This window comes from Perca fluviatilis, chromosome 6, assembly GCF_010015445.1.
Source record: "Perca fluviatilis chromosome 6, GENO_Pfluv_1.0, whole genome shotgun sequence".
NCBI classification, from domain to species: Eukaryota; Metazoa; Chordata; class Actinopteri; order Perciformes; family Percidae; genus Perca; species Perca fluviatilis.
In genome coordinates this window covers 27,958,251-27,986,122 of record NC_053117.1, presented here as the reverse complement: position 1 = coordinate 27,986,122, position 27,872 = coordinate 27,958,251, and the positions used below count along the sequence as shown (strand labels likewise).

At 40.0% G+C, this 27,872-nt stretch overlaps 1 protein-coding gene across 2 annotated transcripts; it reads right to left on the bottom strand.

The window, feature by feature from the left end:
• Positions 1-19,693: 19,693 nt before the first annotated feature.
• Positions 19,694-23,513, bottom strand: si:dkey-283b1.6. Of its 2 annotated transcripts, none has more exons than XM_039803843.1 (4): positions 23,501-23,513; positions 21,410-21,508; positions 20,641-20,923; positions 19,694-20,369 (listed from the first exon to the last, which is right to left on the bottom strand). In XM_039803843.1, the coding sequence occupies exons 2-4, from the start codon at positions 21,436-21,438 to the stop codon at positions 20,265-20,267; spliced, it is 417 nt and encodes a 138-aa protein (XP_039659777.1). In that variant the 5' UTR covers positions 21,439-21,508; positions 23,501-23,513; the 3' UTR covers positions 19,694-20,264. The 2 variants fall into 2 exon arrangements, with proteins under 2 accessions (XP_039659777.1, XP_039659776.1); XM_039803842.1 differs by lacking the exon at positions 23,501-23,513 and adding an exon at positions 22,427-22,477.
• Positions 23,514-27,872: the final 4,359 nt, after the last annotated feature.

Below are 27,872 nucleotides of genomic sequence, written 5' to 3'. Positions count from 1 at the left end.
AGCATACACACCCCTACGTAACACACATGCACGTGCACGACAGCCCAGTGAGATGACTGAATAGGAGTTGGGCGACCTACTGGCTGTATGTTATGCAACCACTCCATCAGCGTACATCGGAGAAAGGGGAAGAGAGAGAAAGAGAGTGGTCCGTGGGCTTGCAGAGTGCCACACCCCCTTTTCTGGATCATTTAGAAATACCTTTTGACTCGTGCACATGCCAAAAACGACGCACGTGCTTTAACATATTTGTTTCTATCTTGTCTTCTTTACTTTTCTCACTGCTACAGTCAGTTTTGTAACACAGACCATAAAGCGTGCTACCATTCAATTCAAATCTTATTCTTGAGAGAAAACCAACAAGAGGAAAACACACAAACACAGAAACAGCCACTCTTTCAGACAAAACAATGTGTGCTTCTGTCATTTTTTTTTTATTCATTACAATCATGAAGCCAGAGAATAGTTGTTATTGTATGTGTCTTCTCCAGCGAATAAAGAGAATGAAAGCTTGTACATGTGTTAACGCCCACCGCCCCCCTGCACTGCATGAGTTGTGTGAGAACCTATTGTCTCCAACTCCTTGGGTACAGCCATAGCTACTCATGCATAATTACAGAAAGGAAGAAATACATGCTTTATTGTGTCACTTATTGTCTTAAAGGTCGCATGACATGGAGCTCTTTGGATGCTTTTAGGCCTTAGTGTTCCCCTAATACTGTATCTGAAGTCTCTTTCCCTAAATTCAGCCTTGGTGCAGAATTACAGCCACTAGAGCCAGTCCCACAATGAGCTTCCCTTAAGGTATAGCTGCCAACCCACCCGTTTTCCCCTGGTTTCTCCCGTTTTTTAGCCCTATCTCCCAGACCTCTCCCGGTTTGTTATTTCTCCCGGGAAACTCCTGTAATTTGCATGGCCCAAACTCCTTTATAAATAATCAGACCAATATGTTTGTTTAATGTTGACCAGTTGCCAGATCTTGTATGAAACGCATCCTAACACCATATACAATTTCAACCCGTTTGTCACCTCAACCTGGCAACCTATAACCCAGTTGCGCAGTTCATCTCTGCGCAAGCTTTGCGGAAAGTTCAGACCCGAAAGCGAGCCGATGAAGATGGCAGGGGAAGGTGGTGTTCCTGCAAAGAAATCGAAATGTAGCTGTAAATTTCAACATGTTGGGCGCAACAATTTACATGCATCTTTCCTAGTCAGATCGACAACCTCCACGCTTTTTGTAAGGTGTGTCGCATTCATTTTTATGTAGCACACGGTGGGGAAAATGACATTACCCAGCACATTAACCCTTGTGTTGTCCTTCGGGTCCCAGTGACCCGAAGGACAACACAAGGATTATGTACTTCCGTTTACTTTGTTGAGAATTGCTCTCTAAACAAGGGTTAATACAGCACCTTAGTTCTTGTTTGTACAGCATTTTGGTCAGCTTAAACTGTGTTTAAATGTGTTCTAGAAATAAACTTTACTTACTTACTTTACACAAACAGGGTTTAGAGAGCAATTCTCAACAAAGTAAAGGGAAGTACATAATCCTTGTGTGGTCCTTCGGGTCACTGGGACCCGAAGGACCACACAAGGATTAAAACACAGCGGCACCATCGTGCAGAAGAAGCACATAAGGGCACACGGGCGATTTCATCCTTCATCATGAAAGAACAGACAGAGGCAGAAAATGTGAAGCAAGCTGAACTCAAGCTCCCCGGTCGCGCCGCCATGCCCCCGCACAAATCTCCCATATTTTGAAAACCAAATGTTGGCAGGTATGCCTTAAGGCCGGGACACACAGGGCCGAAAATCGGCCGTTGGACAGTCTGGCGAGGTCAGTGACTGGACTCTGTTCCGTGTGTCCCGTGCCGTCGTCAGTCTGGGGGGCCGTCGGCCTTCATTTCTGACATTTCTGACATGTTCAGTTGGCGGTAGGGCAGTCGGGACTCACCCGGAAATGGCGAGCGGAATGAGCCTGACTAGAGTCTCTCAAAATCTGACGAAAATCTTTTAAACTGACATTTGTTGAGCTGAAATTAAGACAGATTCAGCAACTGCACGGCCTATTTCTCGCTTAAAATGTTCTCAGAAACATGTTTCAGTGAACTATTTTAGTTCAATATGAGATCGTATTCTGAACGGCCGCCATCACAGTCTGGCTTTGAATTTCCGGAGAAAACAAACCCATGTGACGCGTTTTGGTGCGTTCTTTTTGTCCACCGAAGTCGTTTTACGAGTTGTTTTCCGGAGTTACGACCCGGAAGTTGCAAAAAGAACGCCCCCGAGGTCGTTTTTATGACTCGTCAAGTCGTCTGAACTCAGAGGACCCCGAGCTCACTTTCAAAGATGGCTACGTCGTGCATCACACGTAGTAAACATTGTGGTTATCTACAATTTTAAGCACTTTTGTCTTTGTTGTAACCAAATGAAGAAGTCGTACACATAGCGCTGTATACTGCTACCTATAGGCATGTCGCTACAGTCTTATTAGGAGTTAAATACCGCCTGATTAGTTATTTTGTAGCTTGTGCAGCTGAAATTGGCTCGGTTGCTATATGACAACAATGGCTTTAAGCCGAGTCTTGAGCAGAAAGCAGAGCAGTAGCCTAACGTTAATGTTAATCAAAACATAATTTTCATGTATCAAACTGTGAAATATATGTGTGTAATATGTCAATAACTGGGTGAATAGAATCCTAAATGTTACTAAAAATGTTACAAAAATCCATCTTTTCTCCGACTCGTAGTATTGTGTGACAAAAAGAATGCAACAACCCGCGGTTATTCGTTTTTCGACACGGATGTGACGTCACGCTCGAGCTACTAGTCGCGATTACAAGACAAAAAGAACGCACCATTAGTCCAATCAGCTGCGCTTTTAATTTTTTGGGCAACAATACAGATTAGCGCCGCCTGCTGTTATGGAGGCGTATTACGTCTCGTCTCTTTGGTGTGTTCTGTGGCACTTTTTGGACCAACACCGGGAGACTGATCATTTCGACTGGCTTTTCTGTCAACGGTCGGCCGTCTGGCTGGTGTGTCCTGGCTATTAGTATGTGCCGTTTCTGTGTCTGTAGCTATTGAGGAGGAGAGAGGGGGGGCAAGGTGGAGTGTGGGGGTGTGGCCTTGACCAACTGCCACGTTTGAAAGCCATGATGTCTCTCTCTCATGGGTGGGCCAAATTCTCTGGGCGGGCAAAGCAGAGAAAGGGGAGGTAACCTTCCTCCTTATGACCTCATAAGGAGCAAGATTCCAGATCGGCCCATCTGAGCTTTCATTTTCTCAAAGGCAGAGCAGGATACACAGTTTACACCTATCGCCATTTCTAGCCACTAGGGGAACATAGTCAGCCTGGGGGAACGCATATTAATGTTAAAAAACCTCATAAAGTGACATTTTCATGCCATGGGACCTTTAATGGTGTAAAGGCAACATTGGACTTACCTAAACATGTTATGCTTCACAGGTTGTGCAGTGAAGGGAAGGTGTGAGTAAAGTTTTTTTGTATTTGTATGTCTGGTCTAGTGTGTGTCTCTGTTTGCGGACTGCGGAGGCTTCAGTTACATAATGGTAGTCAGTCTTTATCACTGTTATACAGTCAGAAGCCACTTATTCCAATTATCTCTGTCTATTTGATTTACAATCAGAATGTTGCAGTCATATGTAGGTTTACCACACACTGGCTCAACTGCTGCTGAGCAAACGAATGAAGTACAACTGGTGAATCGTTTCCCGTTAGCAGCCAGTGTTTTGTGATGTAAAACGCTAATCTTGTTAACTTTTAGTTTCACATTGGTTCAGGTGTAATTAGGAGTGCGACATTTTAACACATATTTGTTTCACTATCTTTCTTTGATATGACTTGCTTTGTTCTTTCTTTTTATTTTCAAATATTCTACTGTATGTTTAGATATCAACAGGCACGGATTTAGAATGCAGAGGCCCCTGGGCACAAAATCTTGGAGCCCCTCCACGGAGCCCCTTCACGGAGAAACAGATGATCAACGATCTACTAGCCTAAAGTGTAACAGCTGTGTTTGTAATATTGTAATCAAATATATAAATGAAAATAGGTTGAGTATAACTTATATATATATATAAGTTATACTCAGCCTATACGTATATATACGTATATATACAGATGACTCTCAGCATGAAATGTAGTTCTCAAAGTTAAGTTGCACAACTTAATGGCAATGGTTATGTATTATTATTTTAATGTATTATATATATGTATTATAATATGCCTTAGTTCGAGGTTTAAGCAGCCGCTTTGGGAAGTCTCCCATTCAGGTGGAGGATGTCACTGAGGTTCATCAGAGCAGCTGGGTACTAGGAGACGGCAAGGACAGTATGAAAAGGGGGCAGAGTGGTACATAATTAAAATGAGTTGTCCGGACTTACAGGGAAAGCTGTTGTGGCATTTTATTTTATGTCATAATTTCCTGAAATGTAATGACACCTGACAATGTAACGCTGTCCATCCGATGCTGTTCAGCTCTACATCTCCAACAAATCCATCACCACTGCAACTCACTCCACTTTGTCCATTGGCCTCAGTGAAATGAAATCAGGGATGCAAACCAACTTTCTCAAACTTAACTGTGACAAATCAGACATGATCATCATCGGTCCCAAATTCGTCTTCAAAACCACTCACAACTTTTGCTTCACCATCTATAACTCCACTCTGTCTCCCTCCCCACACATCCACCACATCAGGAGTTATTTTTGACAGCAACCTCTTCTTCGAAAGGCATGTCATGAAAATCACCAGAACTGCCTTCTTCCACATTAAAATCTGTATCAGTATCAGTATTATCTTATGATTAAAATGTTTGTATATTCGCACACGTTACATTTTTGAGGAAAAAAGTATAGCCTACTTTATTTATTTATCATTTTTGTATTACATTATCTTCCAAAATTATTACATATGGTGGTGACAAAACCCATATTAAATAAGTACAGTAAGGTGATTTTGGCGTTGCAGAGATGCCTGCTCGCTGTCCGATTGTCTGATATGAATGACCGCATTGCAATGATACGTGTTCTGTCTTACACAGCAAACTAATACTTCACTGGTGAGACCAACATAATAACATTAAAATAAAAAACATAATAACATCTCGTGAATAGGCCTAAGTTATTTAATCAGCGGAAGGTTCTAAAAATATTAAAAACAACAAAGCGATACTTTACCAATTCTCTGCAGTGAACTGACTAATTTTAAAATATTATGGGGAATATTATGTGAAAGTACCCTCAACTAGAGAATGACTCCCACATATTATGCATTGATAAGCCTAGACCGCGTATCTGGTCATAAAAATGAACAGTCAACATTAATACAACAACGTTACATCTATCTATAAATTACAGGAATGTCTGTCTGTCTGTCTGTCTGTCTGTTATTCGCATATCTCTCAAACCTCAGACCCACAAAAATGTGCAAAATAGCACTACTTTGGACTGTCTTTGACTTTGAATAAACAAATGACATGAACAAATTCCCGAATTTAAGGAAGTTTCAGAATCCCACACATGCAAAGCACAACCAGCTACAGACAACAAGTGGCAGACAGAGCGTGATGCCACTTATAGGCAGACTACCAGACATTGATTTTGAGTGACATCGTTGCAAATATCACATGATGATGCATCATTCCACATAATGGTTTGTCTTCTGTATCATCAAGTTATTCAATAGACTATCTATTAAGCTACAGGAACGTCTATATGTCAGTGTGTTTGTTAAGATAATATAAGATAGACTTTATTAATCCCACACTGGGGACATTCCTGTGCCACAGCAGCTCAAAAGAAAAAAAAAGTACACACATCAGAATAACACAAATACACATTAAGTAGACATAGGAGAAAAATAATATACATAAAGCATAAGAAATAGAAAAAATAGAAGTAGTTATAATAATAATAATAGTAATAAAACAAACATATTTACACAATAAACACCTTTATATTAACAGACAGTATATAAACACAGATATACAGATGAGTAAGGTGCGGATGAATAGAAATGACATATTGCACAGTTGAAGGTAACAGAGAGTAATACATAAATAAATATGTATAGTGCAGAATATTGTCCAGTGATGGCTCATATTGCAGAAACAGCTAGCAGTGCTACATTATGATGTTGCATTAAAGAGTCTGACTGCTGCTGGAATGAAGGACCTGCGGTAGCTCTCCTTCTTGCACTGAGGGTGCAGCTGTCTGCTGCTCAAGGAGCTGCTCGGGGAACTCACAGTCTCATGTAGGGGGGGTGAGAGGTGTTGCCCATGATTGATGCCAGCCTGGCTAACATCCTCCTCTCCCCAACCTCCTCTATGGTGTGCAGAGGGCAGACCAGAACAGAGCTAGCCTGTTTAACCTTTTCCTGTCCCTCTCTGTGCTCCCAGCTCCCCAGCTGCAAAATAATTTTGCTGCCGCTAGGGTGCGTCTAGATTTCTAGGCTACCCCAGCAGGCTACTGCATAAAAGATTGCAAGATTTGCATATTTCTCGAACCGTTCAAACTTGACAGGTTTCTTGCTAAGGGCACCAGTGTGTGCAGTGCCAAGTTTGACGTTGTTTGGAGAATTCTATGATTGAAAGAACCATAAATAGCTTCTTGCCACTCTAATTACCCTCCCCCCTCCTAAAGTAGTAGCTACCTACTCCAGCACTAAAACTTCACACACACACACACACACACACACACACACAAACAATCCGGTTCTGGTGGTTGATTAACGCAGATTTGCTCTCATAACGGGCAGCGATATTACAAATACCACTAGTCCATGCTTACGCAAGGTAACGTAACCCCATTGGTACAGGTCGTATCCCCTGACCAATCGGCTATCCTAACCTTAACCACTCAAGGTCAAATGCCTAACCCCAACCAATCGAGATGCTTCGTAGGTCGGGTCTTGGTGTGGCCATAGTGGGATTCTTAAATTTGCTAACGGGCCAGGTGGGTAGCACACTGCCATGAGTCCATGAGGCTAATGTCTGATTACTCCACATTATCGTTGTGATATTTTGTGATTACATTCTGAATCTGCAACGTTCTCTGTAAATCAGGTAAATCATCATATTAAGTGGTTTGGGGTCCTTCTGTGAGTAATTTTGGGGTACAATTTGGTTTTGAAGAATTACAAGCAGCAATACCACAGGCCAATCTATGGCCCGTTCCAAACAGGCACATTTTCAACAGGCATTGTAATAGTGATTTAAAAAGCAACACATCATACGGGGACAGAAGGGTGGTGAAATGCAGGTGCTGGGCTCTAGCTAAATCAGAAAAAATATTTATTTAGGTGGGTCAGTGGACGCAGATTCGTAAGGCTTTGGCGCCGATCCGGGCATCTATAATAATCAGGGTTTTTAATAAGGGGAAAAAATAATAGATAGGCCCGAATTTGGAGGCTGTCAAACTGGTAATGTACCGGTGGGTCTCTGCCGCCTTCAGCGCCTTCCGAAGCGCCTTCTGAAGCGCCTTCTGAAGCACCTTCTGAAGCACCTTCTGAAGCACCTGCTTCGGTTTCGTTCTCAAGTGGAGTCGGAGACTGTGTTGGTGGGGGGGCACTTGAACAGGTGTCTGTCACTCCAGCTGGGCTGTGGTTCTCTGTCTTGTCGTGCTGCTGATGCTCAGGGTGCTGATGTTGTTCTAATTGTTCATCTGAAATAGCAAGGCTGGATGTGATGCTGAACTCCTCTTCGCTAGCATCACTGCAGGTGCCGCCAGGCTCTTTATTAGCGTCGAGCCGACTTTTGAAAAAAGTGGAAATGGTTGGAATATTTCTCCTAATTAAATCCTCTCTGCTATCCTTCTCGCTTTTAGCTTTCCGTTTTGTGGCTCCACTGCTCCACTGTTTTTTTTATCCATGTTTGTTTTGTCGATGTCCTCTAGCTACTCTCTTTCTTTTACACTATCCTTTACCGCCTGTCTTGCCGCTATCAACAGTTTCTGCGGTAACCTGACTCATTGTCATCATCAGACACAGCTGACAGCCAAAAAACTGATATTTTTTTGTGTGCAAATAAATTATTGTTAACACACATACACACTGAGTGCATCCCCAGTCCAAGATTTCTTCATGTCCGTGATTACCTTGTGAACTCTCACCCAGTTTGAAGATGTCGGCCTAACCTAATATACCCTTCCCCCCAACAAACACCTTCATTGCTGAGCTGGTTGTTTGACCACCTTGATCTCTCTCTCTTTCTCTCTCAACCTACACAAACAGATTTCTGCCTCTCTAACTGAAGTCAAGAACGATACATGCTATTATATTTAAAGAGTCATTACATGATTGATTATTTGATTATTATACATGATATAGGAAGACATTATAAATGATTGTCTTTTAATTAATCAGGGCCTTGATGTAGCCTTATTTTGTTGAAGCTAGGCACTTAGCATTTTAATTTTTTTTATTTCTTCACAGCCCCCTAGAGGTCACAGGCCCCCGGGCACCGGCCCAAATGGCCCGGTGTAAATCCGGCCTTTTATCAATAACTCATCGCATAATGTTCTAGTGGGATGCATTGTAATGAGCAGGTCAACTTACAGCAGAGCAATGTCAACATGTTAACTAAACTAGACATGTTTAGTTCAAGTTGCTATTTGTTGCCTGCAAATAGAATGTGCTTTAAATTCTATAGTTAGTAACCTTAAGAAGTTATCATTCTAACATCCTTAACAAACCGTTCCTCCCCCTTTTCAGTGAACTCATTGGACAGAAATGAGCATATCAGAGAGGTATTCAAACTAAATGTTGCATCATTCTGTTGCATTGCCATGTACTATGTCTCACCAGTGTGGGATTTTTTTGAACTGCTATAATTGTTCAGATGTAATTGGTTGGGTCAATGTAAAATTTGTGATACTGAAATGAAGTTAGTTATTAATCTCATTATTGTGAGTTATTAATAAACACATTCAGGATTTTTTTTCAGCACATTATCACTGTAAGAGGAAAATGATTTTGTTTTTAGCTTAACCACTGTGTGTGTTTTTTTTTTCAAAAGGTTTCATCAAGCTAAAGCTCAAAGATATTTCCTGAATATTTAAAGAGTTGAAATATGCTTTTGAAAATACCAAATATGGGTGTTCTAAATGATGTTTTCAGGGTTTCATTCAGGTCTAACTTCAAGACGTTGTTTTTCTGTTCATCAATCTTTCTCTACCTTGAGTGTGTGTGTGTGTGTACTTGTGTCACAGAAGAATTCGCTGCAGCTGCAGAATCAGTTAAGCAGGTTTGTCAGGTCCCCCACACACACACACACACACAAAAACAAGTTCCAGTGCTGAAGGGTACCCTACAAGTCAGTGCAGTCAAGAGTTATAAAGTGTCAGTGACTGAGCCAATTGTTGTTTAGAAAAGTGTTCCACTGATGCCAGAATTAATTACAATCAACAATCTTATCTTCTGGGCGTGATACTGATGTTATCGGCTTCCTGTCCAAAATTTGAATTGCTCGATTGTATATATCATCATAAGAGGCTTTGTTGTTGTAGGTGCTGCTTGTGACCAGACATGGATCATTAAATATATGAAGCACCAGCTGACGGAATGAAACAAACAAACCTGTATACGTGTTTCATAAACAATATTTTTTTTTTTCTTCTTTTAAATAAAATTACAGGATAAGAAGATAATCCTCCTTTTACAGTAAAACAGTGTGAAACACAAAATAGTTTTTTTAGTTTTTTTAGTTCATGAGTAAGTCTACCTGTCCACTGGCGCTTTAGGTGTAGTATCCAGGCAGAATAACACTGAGGCCTCTCGGAGTTTCTCCTGAAGACTGCAGCAAGTGCTCAAAAACGTTCTGCTATCAGCTGGTCAGAGGAGAATCATCGTCTTTAAATAGTCGCATGATGTTTATCTGTGCTCAACTGGGTTATCACACACACACACACACACACACATACACACACACACACACACACACACACACACACACACACACACACACACACACACACACACACACACACACACACATCAGCACATTGGAATGTTGTCAACAAACCCCCCTCTCCATGGTTACCTACCCTGTCCCATCAGTGCAAACACAGTAACACACACACAACAAGTCATACAACTATTGCCTAAATAATTATTTTCAGGTTAGGGGTTTTCAGAATTATTTTCCTTACATTTTGGTCCATATTAGGCAGCGTGTTTTTGATTCCTTAATGTTATTTGCAAAGAGGACTATATATTGTTTCGAAGTACAGCAAGCAAACCTTATTTACATAGATCTTTTGGAAACCGGATTTAGAAAGTGCTTTAAAAAGAACAAGCAACATTCACTTCAGTACTTCAAGTTACTGATATTTGCAGAATTCCAGTATGCCACAGATATGTAGGTATACTGTAAACATTTGAAAAGATGTCTGTGTAAAGAAACAAAATGAAATCCCTTAATCAGGGGCCTATTTTTGAAGCAAAATTTTCTTGTTGTAATTTCACTTGGTCAAGTTATCCAGCAAACATAATAATAGTACTTGGTGAGAAAGGCTTGCGAGGTCCCTGACAGTGCTCCACAGGCCCTTGTAATACCTCACACCAATGACCCGGGTCGGACCAGGGTTATCTGACCCATGTTCAACCCTTCTTTTGTCAATGCAATCCAAGCCAGTAAACACGGGTTGATCCCTGCATGACAATTCAGATACAACCTGGGTCACAACCGGGGAGCGATGCGTACCAATTAGGCTACCTCACGTTCTGGAATTGGCGAGGGGTTTACAAGTCACATTCAGTGATCAGCTAACGTTGCTGCGTACTCCCGTCCAGCTGTGCACCACCAGAACTAGTGTTTTTTACTTGAATTCCTCATTCTTCAGTAGGCCCTGACTTCTGCAAAAGTTGACTCTGAGTCAACTTTGGAGAATGGGCAGAGTGGCGAACATCTGGGCACTTTTGCCACTGTGAGCAGACTTCACTCATACCACTGTTCTCATAGGGAGTGAATTGAACCACTCCGCTCTGCCGTTATTGAAGCAATCTGTGAAAACCCTGCATAAAGTACAGTGAGACAAAATCTAAGCCGAGTTGATCAATGGCAGTTAAATGCTTGATAACTCGGAGTGAAAGTGGTATGTAATGATATCTTTTGACCTCAAACCCTCCTCTGTCCCTCTAGGGCCATTCCTGTTTTCTTATGACCCTTATTACCCCAGACATTCCTGAGTCCCACCGACTGCAGCCATATATGGTAATTTAGTTTAAAAAAAGGATTGCCAGTGAAGGCTGATCAGATATCAGCAATAGCTAAGATGAACAAAATTTTTGAGGTTTTATAATGAGCTTTTGCCTGAATCAGGTATTTAAGAGGTGCTGCTGTGAGCGAAGGGTACTTTTATCTCTTATGATGCAAATCAAATTCTTGAGACAACTAGGAATCCCACATGCATGAGATTGTCTTCAAAACATTTCTGTGTTGGGTTTGCCCATTGTGTTGAGGAAGGAAGCAAGTTTTGCCCAGCTGTTTGCATATTGCCTGGACCAGCCATGATTCCACCTTAACCAGCATGGTTCACCTCATTGTCTCATTATCATTTAATAATTAAAAATTAGTTAGCAACTAGCTTGGCCAGCTCATTCTAGAACAACCATTACCATAGTAACCTGGGTGGTTCATAGCATACCGTCCCAGAGATGACAAAATATGGACATTAACCATTCTTATGTGCTCATTTCTTTCCTTTTTGTTTATTTGTTTGTGTCGTTTTTTATGGGACAATACCCTTCAGTTACTGTAACCCAACTCTAATTTAGCATGAATTAGCTGTGATAATTTTCTTCTGTTGTTGGTGACCAGATATTACACACACACAAAAAGAAAAAAATTATCCGGTTGACCACTTTTAGCTGTAGAATATTTGGTTAAAGATGAGGTTAAAATCACTGCGCAGTGGATGAATGTGGCTGATCACACAAGAAACAGAACCAAAAGCAAACCAGAGCTTCAGCATTTTAATTGAGAAAACTAAAATAAAGATAAAGAAAACATTGTGTATGGATGGTGCATTAATTTAAAAGAAAATGTTATGAAAAGCTGTTTAGGGCCAGTTGCATCCTGTCACTCAGCATGTTGTATGTTAGCATGTATCAGTGTGAATGATTTTTCCTGACACATTAATGCTTTTGCCAAACAAATACAGACTGAAAGTCTACACAGTTAAGAGTTTGTTAATAAAGACTCAAAGCCCCAGTGGTGATGGAAGCCAGACGAAAAGCAATGCAGGGAAAGACTCACTGAGAACGTCATCAGACAGTGTAATGCCAGAGGCTCTCCAGTGTGTATTCATATCACAGAGCCATGGGGGAGTGGGGATAAAGAGAATGGGAGGAAGGTAAGGAGAGAGATGGGTCATCCTGGTAATAAAAGCAACTGTGCTCAGCTATCATTCAACAGAGAACAGACGTACATACACAAACACATACCTTTAGCAGCTCTCTGGCTCTGACACTCTTTTCTTTGACCGACATGCTCACATGCACAGACACAAAAACATCCCCTCCATTCCTTTTTATATTATCTGTGCTTCTCTCCGCCTGTGAAGCCCTCAGGGGGCTTTCTTACTCTAAATCTATTCCAGGATCCCACTTGTCTCTTCCAGAGCAGCAGTATTCAAACGTACAGTACCAGAACTCACTCAGACAATGTGCTACCTTTTCTCAATAAAGCCCCATCCAAAATTAACTTTTAATCCTGCACTCAAATTTTAATGGTCTCTCTGTGTTTACAGCCCCTGTCAATTTTTTTGTCTGTGTGCCAGCAGGAGTTCAGATTTGTTTGTACTTTAGTGGAAAGACTGACCTCTTACACTGTGTGTGTGTGTGTGTGTGTGTGTGTGTGTGTGTGTGTGTGTGTGTGTGTGTGTGTGTGTGTGTGTGTGTGGTGTAGGGGAGGGATTCCTATTTTGGGGCAGTGCTGCTTAGCGGTATCCTCTAAAATAGAAAAAGACATGTGTATCCTTATGAATGACAGAAATAGACAGAGAAAGGAAGATACTGAGACAGAGTACTACACTGTAAAAATTATCAGGGTGGTTCTACTTAAAAATTTAAGTTCAATTGCTGCCTTAAAAATGTGAGTAAAGCCAAGAATAGTGTTGTTTCAACCCACAAAGTTAGATTATAGAATATGTTTAATTAATGATCATTTATTGTTTGAACTTGATACTGTGATTTAAAACAACTATCAATACTACATTGTCCACTCAAGGAAACTTGCTTCTTCTTGTCAAGCAAAAATACAATTGTATGCTATTTCAACTCACGAAGGTAGTTAGAGAAGATGTTTAATTAATAATAATTTATTGTTAGAACTTGATACTGTGAGTTAAAACAACCATCTATCTTACATTGTATATTCAAGGAAACTTGCTTCCTTTTGTTAAACAAACATACAATTTTACATTTAATTTCAACTAACTGTATTCATACCAATTGTCTTTTCAAGTTAGGTGTACTCATGTTTTTAAGGCAGCAATTGAACTTATACTTTCAACTTAAGCAGACTAATGTTTTTACTAAAATATCACACACTGTAATAAATTTCATGGTAGTTTAACTTGGAAATGAAAGTTCACCTTCAGCCTTGAAAATCGAAGTTCACTCAACTTGAAGACTGCTTTTGTTTCAACTTAGAAATTAAAGTTAATGAGGGTGATGTAACTACAGTGTTCTAGTTTTGTTAAAGTTGTTATTTTAGTTGATTTAACTTTTAATTACTTAGTTTAACTTCATACTTTAAGTTAAAACAAATAAAATACTTTCTTTAATAATGCAAGAAACCTTCCTTGCCTAGTATAACAGACATACTTTTCTGCTTTATTACAACTCACGGTTTAAAGTTATAATAACATAACCACATTTATAGTGGAGATAGTGTGGGTGCTTGGGTGCAGCCGCCCCAGGGCCCCATGCAAAATAGGGGTCCCTCTAAAGCCTCTGATCTTGCGTCACTTGGGCTAGTGAAGTGACACACCACAGATTAATAGCTGAAGAAAGCCTATTACTGCTCAAAGTCTAATGCTGCAATACTCCAGCTCTTCTTATCAAACATAACAGTCACTTAACTCATGGTTACAAATGTAAACCAGCACAACAATGACAATTACCAGGCAACAAAACACTACATTCAAGCACACGTTTAATAAACGGAATTCAAACAAACAATTCCGAACAAATTGCAAACTTTTCAGCAAATTTTAACACAACTCTATTTACCACCTTGCATCATGGGAATTGACCAGCCAATGAACCAATTGCACCTGACTGCAGTATGTAGATTGGGGTTGGGCTAAATGTGGGCAGAGCTGTTTGACTTTTGAAAAGTACTTTTCAAGTACATTTCAATATGAGAAGAGTGAAATGCCAAATTCACAATTCACAAGCCTTTGACAGGTACTCCCTCCTCCCGCTAGTGCTTTGTTGTTTGCCACAACACTTGTTATATTTTAGTAGAAATTTGCATAGGCTACATCACTTATCTGCGGTGTATAATCAATTTATTCTGTCCATGCTTTAACTATGCTGTGAAGACAGGTTATTTTAAAATCGAAAGGCAACCATTTTTTGTTGCAACACACACACTTTTTTTTTCCAACTGATAACTTACATACCCAAGTTCAATCAACACATACAAATTTAAATAGTGGACCCAATGCATAAATGCAAGTTTAACTTTCAAAAACTCATAAAGTTGAGTTCAAAATCCAAAACTTGTATAAGAGTGTTCAGTTAAAAATAAGAAATAAGTGGACATAACTAAATGGGTCTGTACTTTTTTACAGTGTAGGTGAGAAGGAATGGAGGAAATAAGTAGAACCAGATAGAGAAGGGGGAGGAGATAGTAACAGAGGACAGAGGTGAGGACATTTAACAGGAGTTTTTGATGCAGGATAAACGCATGAAGGGGGACATCAAAGGTTTCACACAATAAAGAAGTCTGAACTGAGCCTGTTTGATTGTGATATGTTGATACCAACTTCTCGTTGATACATATCACGATACATTCAGTGTAATAGACTTGACTGAGATTGTAAAGACTGTCTTTTGATTTTCTGTAAAATACACAGAAGTTTTAATGGCCCTGAACACCCACACAGGTGTTTTCAGTTAATCTTGTGTAATACCGTGCGTTTATGGGCATCGGAAAAACATTTTTCCCAGTGAAAACGTCATCATTCACGTCACTTCATGTGGGAATCAGAGGTGGGAAACTGGGGCTAGATTTTGCTAACAGAGTTTCCCAGTTGGTGACGCGTTGTTGACAACTGACGTACAGAAACATGGCCTACGATCGTTCAAATGTGTTGAAGGGTGAGAAACATTTCCTAAATATAGAAAATCCACGCATGCATGTAATATATTTTGCCAACGTCCACAATGTGCTATCGATTTAGGTTGCAATTGTTGCAAGATTTATGTTGGATTCAACAGAGTAGCTTAAATTAGTTATAAAAGTTGTGTACTATTGCCAGTAACAAGTAAACCAATTCAAGTCAAGTAGGCGCTTGCATAAGAAAACAGCAGCAAATCTTTGTTATTGTGGCCTCCATGTTTTCACACACCTGATGCTCTAGGCTACACCCAACAGTTGGTGGCAGTCTTGTTATGCCAAAGAAGAAGAACACGCATAGACAGTGAAGCACATGAACGCTGGCAGTCGAAAAAAAACAACGTAATCACGGGGGCGGTCCCTGATATTCCACGGTGGCATGAACGGACCATTATGGCGTATTTCCATTACATAGTACCTGCTCGACTCGGCTCGACTCTACTCGCCTCGACTCGACTCGGCGCACTGTGCGTCCCTTTTCCATTGCAGATTTTAGTACCGCCTCAGCGTGGCTGGTCATCATAGCGACTGCCATGGGCGTGGCTTGGTAGCGTTGCATTTCCCCCCCGACTCATTTCCTGGTTCTCCTTCTCCGTAAACAACATGAAATCAACAAGATAGTTAACTTTTACTGCTCCAGATTTCCCACCGTGGTCAGAAAGAACAGGGCAGACACTTTGTTTCTCTCACATATATATGACTCTAGAGTCACTACTCGCTGCGGAGCTAATCGCCGTCACTCTCTCACTTCTCCCTCGCTCACCAGCTACACACACACACACACACACACACACACACACACACACACACACATAAAAAATGCCGTCTCTCGCTAGCAATGCAGTGATCAGTGATGATTCTTTCCGACCAGTCAACAGCCTGCAGGGTTTCACCTCACATTTTCGGCTCGCCTCAGCTCGCTTGGAACTTCAACTGAGGAGGTACTAAAAAAAGTACCTGTTAGCAGGTACCAGGTACTTTTTTTCGTAATGGAAAACCAAAAAAGGCTAGTAGAGTCGAGGCGAGGTGAGTAGGTACCATGTAATGGAAAAGCGCCATTAGACCTCTTCCCAGGACTGTGTGGGCGTGTATAGACGGATTGAGTCTCCTGTTAGCTTTGTTGCACCTGATAGGGCAGGACAAATGACACCTTTATCATTTTTATTAATAGAAAAGATTTGTGACCTTATAAATTACCATCAAAGCTCCGGCCCACCTTCAACCTGAGCAGAGGTCTAATCAGCCAGAATAAGTGAAAACACCTGCGGGGTGTTCAGGGCCTTTTATTTACTAAACAACAAGAAGGTACTAACAAGAACACAAGTGAAGACAGGGGGAACCACAGGTGATACAAATGATAGCTTGATGATGCCATTATCCAATGGGATGCTTACATGCTGCATTATGTCACTCCTATGTGCTCCTTTAGAAGGCATGGGATAAAATATTGGGCTTTGATTCAGTATGATACAGTTTGAGTTAAAGTGCTCATATTATGCTTTTTGGCTTTTCCCCTTTCCTTGATTGTGTTATATATCTTTTTGTGCATGTTATAGGTTTACAAAGTGAAAAAGCCCAAAGTCCACCCCAAGGGACTTACCATCTCCAACAGAAAACACTGTTCACAAACTGCTCCAAACAGCTCTATTGTAGTCCAACCTTTACTTCCGTGACGAACGTGCATCACTATTGTATCACACTTTATAATGCTCGCCTAGCTGCTAGCATGGCACGCCCTCATACTCTGCAACTGACTAGCTAGCAGTACTTAACTGTGCATGTGCGACTCCCAACAAAGATGGTACAGAAGTAAGATGCCTCAGTCTGTAGCTAAAACACAGAGCTCAACACAAAGGGTGAAAAGAGGAGCTGCAGCAATGTGCAGTACAACAAATATATGGTGTTTTCTGAAAATTAAACCACATACACTTATTCTGGCACAACATCTAAATAAAATTATGCACCTGAAAATGAGCATAATATGAGCACTTTAATAAAAAAGAATGAAGTATATGTGCAGCCCTCATTCTTTGGTATGTTAAGCAGGGACCATAACAGATCATGGTGAAGGAAGTGCTTAGGTTTGTATTCTTTAACTTGCAGAGATCTAAAAACAATAAAGTGCAATTAATATGCCACTTACTTAGGAAGATGGTAAAAAAGCTGAATGATTAGCAGGTCTGCTGATTCACTTGAACCTTGAACTTCCTACACTCCATTAGGCTTATATTACTTACTTGCACCATCAACTTTCTGAATCATATTTTCTCACTGATAACCTCTTACATAGTTCCAAAGCCTATCCTTTTTTTGGAGTTGAATCTCCATACAAGGACTGGTTGGCTTATGTACGTGCCAAACTACTGAAATCACCAAGCTGTTAAATAAATTATATTAGTAGTAAAATACAGTAATTAAATAATAGAAGCTATAATCATCTCTAAAGATGTATGCATTGTGGAATATTGTTTCTGTCAACACATTAGACCAAACAACTATTGACATACATTAATCCTACACTGAGTGTGGTTTAGGAAAATTTGTGTTTTCTTCTACTCTGTTCTGGGGCAAGACACTTACCTACCAACTGCAGTGTGGTTGTGCTTAAGGTAAACAAAAACAAAAAATAAGTAAAAAAGGAAAGAGCTTCCAAGACATAATATAAATGAAAATATACACTGGCCATGAGTCTACACACTTCCACTGCCCTCTAGTGTCTAATTTGCACTACACAATAATACCCTATACTTCTACAGTCCTGCTAGCAAACCAAAACTGTGTGTGTGTGTGTGTGTGTGTGTGTGTGTGTGTGTGTGTGTGTGTGTGTGTGTGTGTGTGTGTGTGTGTGTGTGTGTGTGTGTGTGTGTGTGTGTGTGTGGCGTGCGTCTGCATGTGTGCGTGCGTGCGTGTGTGTATGTGCGGGAAAAAAATAAAAATAAATAAAAACTGTGTGTTTTCAATATATGGGTAATTAGTTTCTGCTGTGGACACTGCCAAGAAACTTGTTCTTTGTTGTTGCTTAAACTCTCATATAATTAAAATCAAATTACACTCAGATTCTTAAACGAGTGACAGGAAGAAAGATATTTTGGAATTTAAGATAATTCACACATCCACACATACACACACACACACACACACACACACACACACACACACACACACACACACACATGCATACCCCTGCAACGTGTAAGTGAGAGCAGAGCATATAAGAGGAGAGCATTTTCCCTTATAGAGGCTGCAAGATCACACCACATCCAGTTGCCATTAAACAGAGAGAAATTGACAAGGTCAAGCCCACTTGACATATATAGGATTACAGATCGTGTGTAAATGCCTGGGACACACATTGGACCATGTGTGGCTGTATGTCAGCCTGTTCACCATAGTGTTATTTATTGTAGACACCTGTCTGTCATATGTACTCTGGCTTTTACTGAACCACTGCAGTATTTTGGCTCTGTTAGAAGAAAAGATATGAGTATATGAAAGGTGATGAATGTATTTCCAGAATTAGATGCTAATAAATAAAAACTAAATGAGATTAGAAGTTAAACCAATCGTGTGTTTGCAAAAAAAATAAAATATGCCGACCATTTCGGTGGCATTAAGGATGTCTTTGAATGCAAAAGTAACTTAAGTTAGAAAACTGTTCCAGTATGTCTCTGATTTATGAATCTCCACCAACTAGAAGGCCTCTCTTTGTTACGTTTAGCAGTTTTAAAAGTAAAAAAAGAAATTGTGATGCATAATAAAGACAAAAAATGCACATAGAAGTTAGAACCCTTGAATTCAGGGTTGAATAAACGTCACTGGGTGGTTGAAGAAGTGCCAGGCTAACGTGTGTAGGTCGTACTTTTAGTGCAATAACTGAAGATAAATGATAAAAATGTCAAAAGTCAGACAGGATCAGACTGTCTGTGCCTAAATGTTAATTTACAACATATAGTTCAGATACAGCGCAGTATTTATTGTTTGTTGAAAAACATAAATGTTATGCACATATGATAATATCATCACTACGAACTTGTATACATAGAAATATGGTACAAAATTAAATATATGACATAAAGGTAGATTTCTATATTCAGCCTCTAATGTAAAAAAAACTATACTACAGACATATATTTGGAGTGACACAAATGTGTTGTCATTCTATTCAGGGATCTGTTTGTAGACCAGCTACTATACTGTATACTGTTAATATAAATTGTCTACTATATAATTGTGTCTCTCTCTCTCGCTCTCTCTCTCTCTCTCTCTTCTAACTGTAAATTATATTATACATTATATAAAACACAATAGATAAACTGGTAAAAAGTGGTGAGAAAACTTTTAATGGAAATTCTGCACCCACTCCTCATGATTCAGGAGGCATGAGCCACGACAAAGTGCTTTATAAAAGGCCACATAGTGGCACCATTGGATTCACCTTCCCATTTCAATTCACATTCATTTCATTAATACCTTTAACATGATTTTGACATCAGACAGACATGCAAACAAACCAGAAGAAAAACCTCTTTGTTGGAGATAATTTCAGGTAGGAAAATGATGAGCACATATCCCATTTTATCAATCACCATACAGAGTCAAATAAAATATATTTCTATTTCTAAGTGTTTTAGTGGCTCAGAGAATGTGCTGTATACTCCAGGTGTTGTAGCTTTAAACCTGATGCCATTTCATATTTCTGCAGCTTTTATCCCCTCTGTGCCATCATCGCATTCATTATCACAATAAAATAAACAAGCTTGATAATAAAATAAAAATAATCTTTGAAACATTATAAACAACAGTGCCAGTTCACTCAAGCCCATGAGGCAGCTCAATAATCAAGAGTGTCCATAACTTCCACACAGGCAGTGTGACGGTCCTGGCTTATTGTTATGACTGTGTGTGTGGATGAACCATGTCTGTGTGAGATGGAGGATACACAGGGACATTATACTCTGTGTACACAGGGGGAAGATCCTCAGGCTTCAATTCCAGCTGAAATACAAAGAAAGAAACACAAGCTTAAAATTTAAATACCCAGAAATACACATTGAGGTTGACGTTATGGTTTTCAAAATGGCAATGAACAGGGTGCAGCGGCTCAGTGCTATGTTTTCCCTACATTTCGTTGCATATGTGCCTGCACATTGTGTCAATGACAATAAAGTTGAATTGAATTGTTATGCATTATTTTTGCATTATATTTGGGGTTTCTGACTAGTAAAGATTTTATGTCTGTCATTGAGGGGTTTTGTTGTACTATCACCTCATTATAGGATGGTGGTGGCCCACAGTATACATCATTGCTATATTGTGGTGGTGTGGGGAGCTCCTGGCTGTAGTGAGGCATCCTGGTTTGGTCTTCGCTGTCCTGGCGTGACAAACTTCCATGGAAAGGGATGAAAAATATGGGAGGAGGGCGCGCCTCCTGGTCAGTGCGTCGCCACACCTCCCTCTCTATCTGGTCCTCTCTAAAGCGAAAGCACGCCCTGCAGAAGGTCGTGCAGAACATGATGGAGAGGCCGAAGCCCATAATGCCCATGAAGATCCTTAAAGAGGAGGTGGAGATGGGTGAGAGGAGGAGGAGAAAGATGGATATGGGTGCAAAACAGGGGAAGAGAAGAGGCAAAGAAGGAAGTGTCAGTGGGAATGTTTAGCTGTAAAATATGTTGAAATATAAGACTCTTGACTTTTTAGAAACACATTGCTCGTGTAGGCCTAACATATAAAACATGAAATATGTCCTTACTTGGTGTAAATAAAATGCTTTATGGTCATTTCCATATTTTGCCACCTAAATCAATTGTGCAAGCTCAGTTTGTGGTAAAGAGAAGACTAAGGACTTTAAATACTATTCTGTTTTAATAAGGTTTAAAAAATGTATTTGAAGAAATGGTTGATTTTTCAATTGTTGTCAATCTCATTTAATCTCTGGGTCTCTGGGACCACCCAATGAGGAAGTAAAGCCAATGCCAACAAAAACAAGTTGAATTAATCACCAAAGAAACTTACAGATGAAAAGAAATGTGCCTTACTCTAGAATGGGAATGTAGTCACTTGGCATCCTTAAAGCTCTGTTGATAAACTCCTGATGGACCAAAATGGAAGTGGAGTCAGAAAAACACAGTACGAACCTGAAGGGGAAACAGGCAAAACATTTAGATTTTGCCATCAATTACACGTTTTCTTAACTAAAAAAACATGTTATCTCTTATAGCTGCTTAACTTTATAGACTTTATTATTATTTATTATTTACTTTGCCTTGTAGGACTACTTTATGGTGGGTCATGCCCTGCAAACTTTTCCATCTTTTTCTCTTCCTTGAACAACAGGAAAACATACTTTGAACTTAAGACCCATAAATGTAATTGTCCAAGAAACCATGGTCCAAGAATATTTTATTGCCTGTCTCTACTTGTAGGTGGAGACATAAGATAAGATAAGCCTTTATTGTCTCCTATAGGAGAAATTCGTCTTGGGCAGTCGAGAGAAGTGACGCATCGCACATAAACACACAATAAACATACAGTGAACATGCATAAAACATAAGCATACATTATCTCATCCATCTGCACATCCCCCCCCCTCCCACCCCACCATAGTGTACTTAATTTTACCCAAATTGCACATTTCCCATTGAATCATACTGTGATCAGTAACTTATGTATTGCACAAAACCCAATGCATAATTGCACAATGCCGTATCAAATTAAAAAAGTTGCACCAATGCTCTTCCAGATATTGCACATCCTAAAACCATAACGGTGAGTACCACAGATTATAGACTTATATAAGTACATCTCTCACTGGAAATGTGTCCTGCAGTAACCTCATATGGTTTTCCATCATTCAGCCTACTTACACTAATTGGTGTTACGTATTATGCAAATATGTTATGATTACAATGTGCTTGGAAACCTGTCAGGTGATCAACAGGAATATTATAGAGTATAAAGAGATCAGAGTCATTGGTATCAAAGTATAAGATGTGGTCTAAATTTGATTTAGCATCAAACTTATTTCAAACTTTTTGGGTGCCTCAATAGCTCACCTGGTAGAGCAGGTGCCCATCTATAGAGGTTTATTCTTCAACGCAGCGGCCGCAGGTTTGACTCCACCCTGCGGCCCTTTGCTGCATGTCATTCCCCCTGTCTCTCCCCTTTCATGTCTTCAGCTGTCCTATATAAATAGAGGCTTAAAATGTATATATATATTTAAAAGTTTTAAACAGCAAGGCATTATCTCCACCTTGATTATTATGTTTTCAGATAAAGTGGTTAAAAAAATATTCTCCTGTCTCTACGTAAACCATTTAAAATGCATTGTCACAAGCTGAAAAGAGGGCTGTTCTTAGTTCATGAAAAGTCGATGTCTTGGAGATCCATTGTTTTCAAAGGACAGCAACAAAATGATACTGATCAGATGGCATACAGTCCCCCCATGTTGTCACCATTCAGCATATAGCACACTGAATAACAACCTTGAAAGAATATCACTGCTCATGTCATTTATATCAAATAGAGGGTCGCAAAGCTTCAAATAAACACTCCAAAAGAGTGTTCCAGAAACAGTTATTATGTGTCTCCTGCCTCAGGTACCACTAACCTACAGTGCAACCAAGTCACTGTTAACAAGTTGTAACTACACGGTTGCTTAATTTCCTGTCTTCCTGTCAGGGCACCTTGTGGCTCTGTTAACAAAGTTTATCACAGGTTTTGATCAAAGATATATGGTAACATCAGCTAAACAAAGAAGAAGACAAATGTTGATCAAAATTGACTGAACTTTCTCCTTTCGCCACCTGAATTCTGATAGTGTGGAGCAAGTCCTCAACATGATGTTGAATCTGTACTCACAGGGGAACAAACTCTACATATTTAGAGGTGGTCTAACATTGCCACATTTTAAATGCTGAACAGATTATTAAACCAAAGCAAGGTGAGGTCAAAATTCACAACACATGATCAGTGAGCACATTGGAACAGGGGCAAAGTCTGTAAATACTGACTAAACAAATAGACGACTCCTGCTTCGTTTGAGATTTCTTCCTAATGAGGTTTAATTTGATCAGCTTTAGTAATCGAGCAGAAAAACGGAAGCAGAAACACAAACTTCAGGCTCTTACCTTCAGTCCAGGGGGGGGGGGGGGGGGGGGGGGGGGGAGGGGGAGAGGGGGGGGGGGGAAGGGGAGGAGAAAGAAAGGGGGGAAAAAATAGGGGGTGGGTGGTTGTGGTGGTTTTTTTTTTTTTTTTTTTTTTTTTTTTTTTTTTTTTTTTTTTGTTTGTTTGTGTGTTTTGTGTGTTTTTTTTTTTTTGTTTTTTTTTTTTTTTTTTTTTTTTTTTTTTTTTTTTTTTTTTTTTTTTTTTTTTGGGGGGGGGGGGGGGGGGGGAAGGGGAAGAGGGAAAGAGAGGAGAGAAGAAAAGGGGGGGGGGTTTTTTTTTGTGTTTTTTTTTTTTTTTTTTTTTTTTTTTTTTTTTTTTTTTGTTTTTGTTTTTTTTTGTTTGTGTGTTGGGGCGGGCACACAAGCCCCCCAAACCCCCCTCAGAAAATATCAAAAGAGTGTTTAAGCTTGTGCTTAGCTGTATACACAGGTGAATGAATATATGCCCGCATACAATTATGTATGTGAGCATATATTCATGTTTTATCAGTTGGACTGTGTGTTTTATTAGTTTGTGCTAAAAGTCCACCAGTAGAATTTATGGCAGCATTAGAAGATTTAAAGTAACAGCTACCTTTGTCCACAAGGCCTCAGCTGAGAGCTAAGTTACACCCCTTTGACACCTGGGGCTTAACCAGGATTGAACCAAGGTTGACTTTGTGTTTGAAAGGGTTAACCCGCATTGATCGACTAGATTAAAACTACTGGGGGAAGAGCAGAACACTTCTATAGAGATTAACCAGAAAAAATAAAACTCCTAAAAAAACAGACTTAACTTCTGTTTCCCAAAGGAAGCGCACCTACTGTATATCTTGAGGTTCCTGTGTTTACATGAGCAGAGTCAATACTGGCTCCCCAGAGTCAAAGCAACAGGTGAACCTCTTTTCCATCTTTTATCTCAGAATGCTACCAAAGCACTTTGCCCTATTTTCTTTTTCTTTTTTTTCATTGGTATTTCTTTCTTTTTTTTGCTTGCTAATTTAATGTAGTGTATTTTAACAAATGTTTGTTTGTCATGTGAAGCACTTTGCGACTTTGTCTGTAAAATAAAGTATATCCTCCTAAAATCACATGTGAAAGAACAGGAGGCTGAAGTGGAACATGTGTACGTGTGAATCCACGTGATTTTCTTTGACTAAATTTGAGCGTTTTCTTTCATTTAACACAATGTTTTAGAGATCAGTTTTAAAGAGGTTCTCCAGCCTTAATATTGCATAAAGTTGGAACACTTGCAAAAGACTGAGACGAAAACGTTTTTGACCCCAATGTGCATCCTACATTTACCATAATGCAACTCAACACCCATGTCATACAAACCTGTTCGTCACGCAGACTTTCTGTTATAAATGTGTAGTCTTTAAACCCAAGCTGAGATGACCCCCCTGATGACATCACTATGACATCATCAGGGGCTATTTTCACAGACTCACGCAAATGTTGTCACAGGTCGAATAGTAGCCTACTCCCCTTGACAAGTAAAGGGATGTAAGCATTCAAAATTGGTTTGATTATAAAGACAAAACTTATCAAGCGTGTTTGTTTGTTTGTTTGTTTGTGTGACTGAATGGAAACACAGGTAAGGGTGCCCGGATAGCTCAGTTGGTAGAGCGGGCGCCCATATATAGAGGTTTACTCCTCAACGCAGCGGGCCCGGGTTCGGCTCCGACCTGTGGCCCTTTGCTGCATGTCATTCCACCCTCTCTCTCCCCTTTCATTTCTTCAGCTGTCCTGTCAATAAAGGCCTAAAAATGCCCAAACAATAATCTTAAAGGTGCAATATGTAATATTGTGTGTAATACTGGCAGCTAGCGGTTAAAATAGTTACTGCAGTACAAATTCAAAATACTGGAGAGTCGTTTCCCCCGCCCCCTCCTGCCCAGACTCGAAGTTCACGGAGGTTGCCAGGCTGAGACCGCAGCATTCACAACAATGTTGCTAGATGCTAGTCTCACATAGCCAGACATTACTTCACAGCACAGCAGAGTAGCTAACGTTAGATGCTAGTCTCACATAGCCAGACATTACTCCACAGCACAGCGTAGCTAACGTTAGATTCTGGCTATATTGACAGTCATAAAAGCCCGTGCTCATTCGGGGCTCTGTAACCAACTGACAGACACACTTTTTCGGTTTAAAATTACAGTATGAACCGCTAAAAACACAACAACCTCACCGTCCTCTCCACACGCAAGTCAGGCACACTTCCTCGGCTTAGAATTACAATACGAAACGCTAAATATACCACTACCTTGCCGACGGAACACACTTCATTGGCTTAGAATTACGGCAAAAATCGCTAAACACACTGCAAACTCACAGTCCTCTCTTTCCGATTTACAGCCCCCCTCTCGTGGTTTAAAATAACTCACCGTTGTCGGCTCCAGCCGCTGAAGAGGCTACACGCTGTAAACAGCCATGGGCTTGCCTGGTCCCCCGGTAACGTTAGCAGTAAGCAGGGTTAGCAAGGCAGCGTTAGCCAGGACCAGTCGGGATCACTTTACTGTCTCAATTGTTTTTGCAAGTAACCAACTCCGGTACTCTAGCTATATAATTCAATGTGAGTACACAAATGTTGAAATGACAAAAAGCCCCTAGTAGCTGTGATAAATTAGCCTGAAGCTAATGCTTACCGGTTCAGGAGGAAATAAGCCAATTCTGCGTCCTTTTGGGCTCTAAGCTGTCTCCATCTTTCAAATACATCTCCAATATTTACCAGGGGTCGTTACGTCTCTGGTCACCAAACTGTTAGAAAAATGCTGTTTTCTTTTTTTAGGTCGGGTAGAATCTATCTCTGTTGATCCTGTTCGTTTGTTTGCTGCTTTCATGGCGTAATACTGCGTTACAGCTGTAGCGTGCTGGGTTTACGTTTTTACAGGTATATCTGGCAACCCAGCCTGGCTGTCAAACTGGGCCGTTGATAACAACACACAGATCAAAACATAAACATAAATTCCGTCACGGAATGTAAATTTCAAAAAGAAAAATACTGAAATTAGCACTGTTGTCAGAAAAGATAGTATTTCAGTTTAACATGTTTCCTTAATATCTGATGAGGCATTGGTGTCATTTTTGGATTTATTACAGTACAAATATTACATATTGGACCTTTAAAAAAACAAACAAATGATTGTAAAATGACCCCACAAACCAGGGGCCTGTTTCACAAAAGCAGAATATCTAAATCCAGGATAACTGATAAAGCGAGGCTTGACCTAGTCTAATCTGTGCATCCTGGCTTGGTGTGTTTCACGAAGGCCAAGCCAGGCTGAGGAGGAGCGACTAGGTTGAGCCAGGCTGAAGTAATTCAGATAGATGCGCATCCACGGCTTTCCTCAAAAGACCGCGAGGTCGATCACAGATTTACTGATGCCAAAATGGAAGATTATCGCATTGTACACTTTATACAGACTGAGCGCGCTTTTGTGGAAGTATGATGACGTGAAACACAGTATTTGTATAAAAAGAAAAGAAACACAGCCGCTGTAATGAAACAGCGAGAAAAAGCGCAGCAGACGATCACGGACCGACTGAATGCGTAAGCAGCCTAAACATAACTGACCACTGCTCTGAATTGAAACCGTCATAATCATACCATTCAAGGATTAGTCTACTAATCATTTTCACAAATTAACAGTTGTACTCTTTGCCTTGAAATTTACCATCAAGATCAATTTTCTACAACGCTAAAATATGATGCGTAAATATCTCTTTCACTCTGTTCTCTCTCTCTCTCTCTCTCTCTCTCTCTCTCTCTCTTTCTCTCTCTCTCTCCCTTTCTCTCTCTCCCTCTCTCTCTGTCATGGGCTAAAATATAAGTTTCCTAAGTCATATTAACTTCCACTGCTCGCTTTTAATGCAAAGTGTACAACTGTTCGTTTTTGCAAATGACAGTGACTCATTGAATGGTTTCAGTTAAGAGCAGTAGTTCATAAATGGATATTTTTAGACTAGCATTCAGTCGGTCCGCTATTATCTGCCACGCTTTTTCTCGCGTTTTTTTATAGAGGACGAGTTTCTTTCTCTACATATTATATGCCTTGCTCCCTCATATACTGTATGGACATAGAAAATAAAGACACTAAAGAAATTGGACTAAAATCTAGAAACTATAAAGATAATTAAGTGATAAATTCCATGCACACTGTAAACATGAATGGAACAGAGTATATTCATCAGTTATTTCCCCCCAGCAAAAAAGTTCAAAAACCATTGAGTTGTCCTCTACCTGTTGTTATATGAATGTACAGTAGCCTACATCACTAGATAGTTACTGGTCCAGTGAACTAAGACTATCATTTGGGAGGATTGTACAACAAGAATATGTTCTTAAAATTGT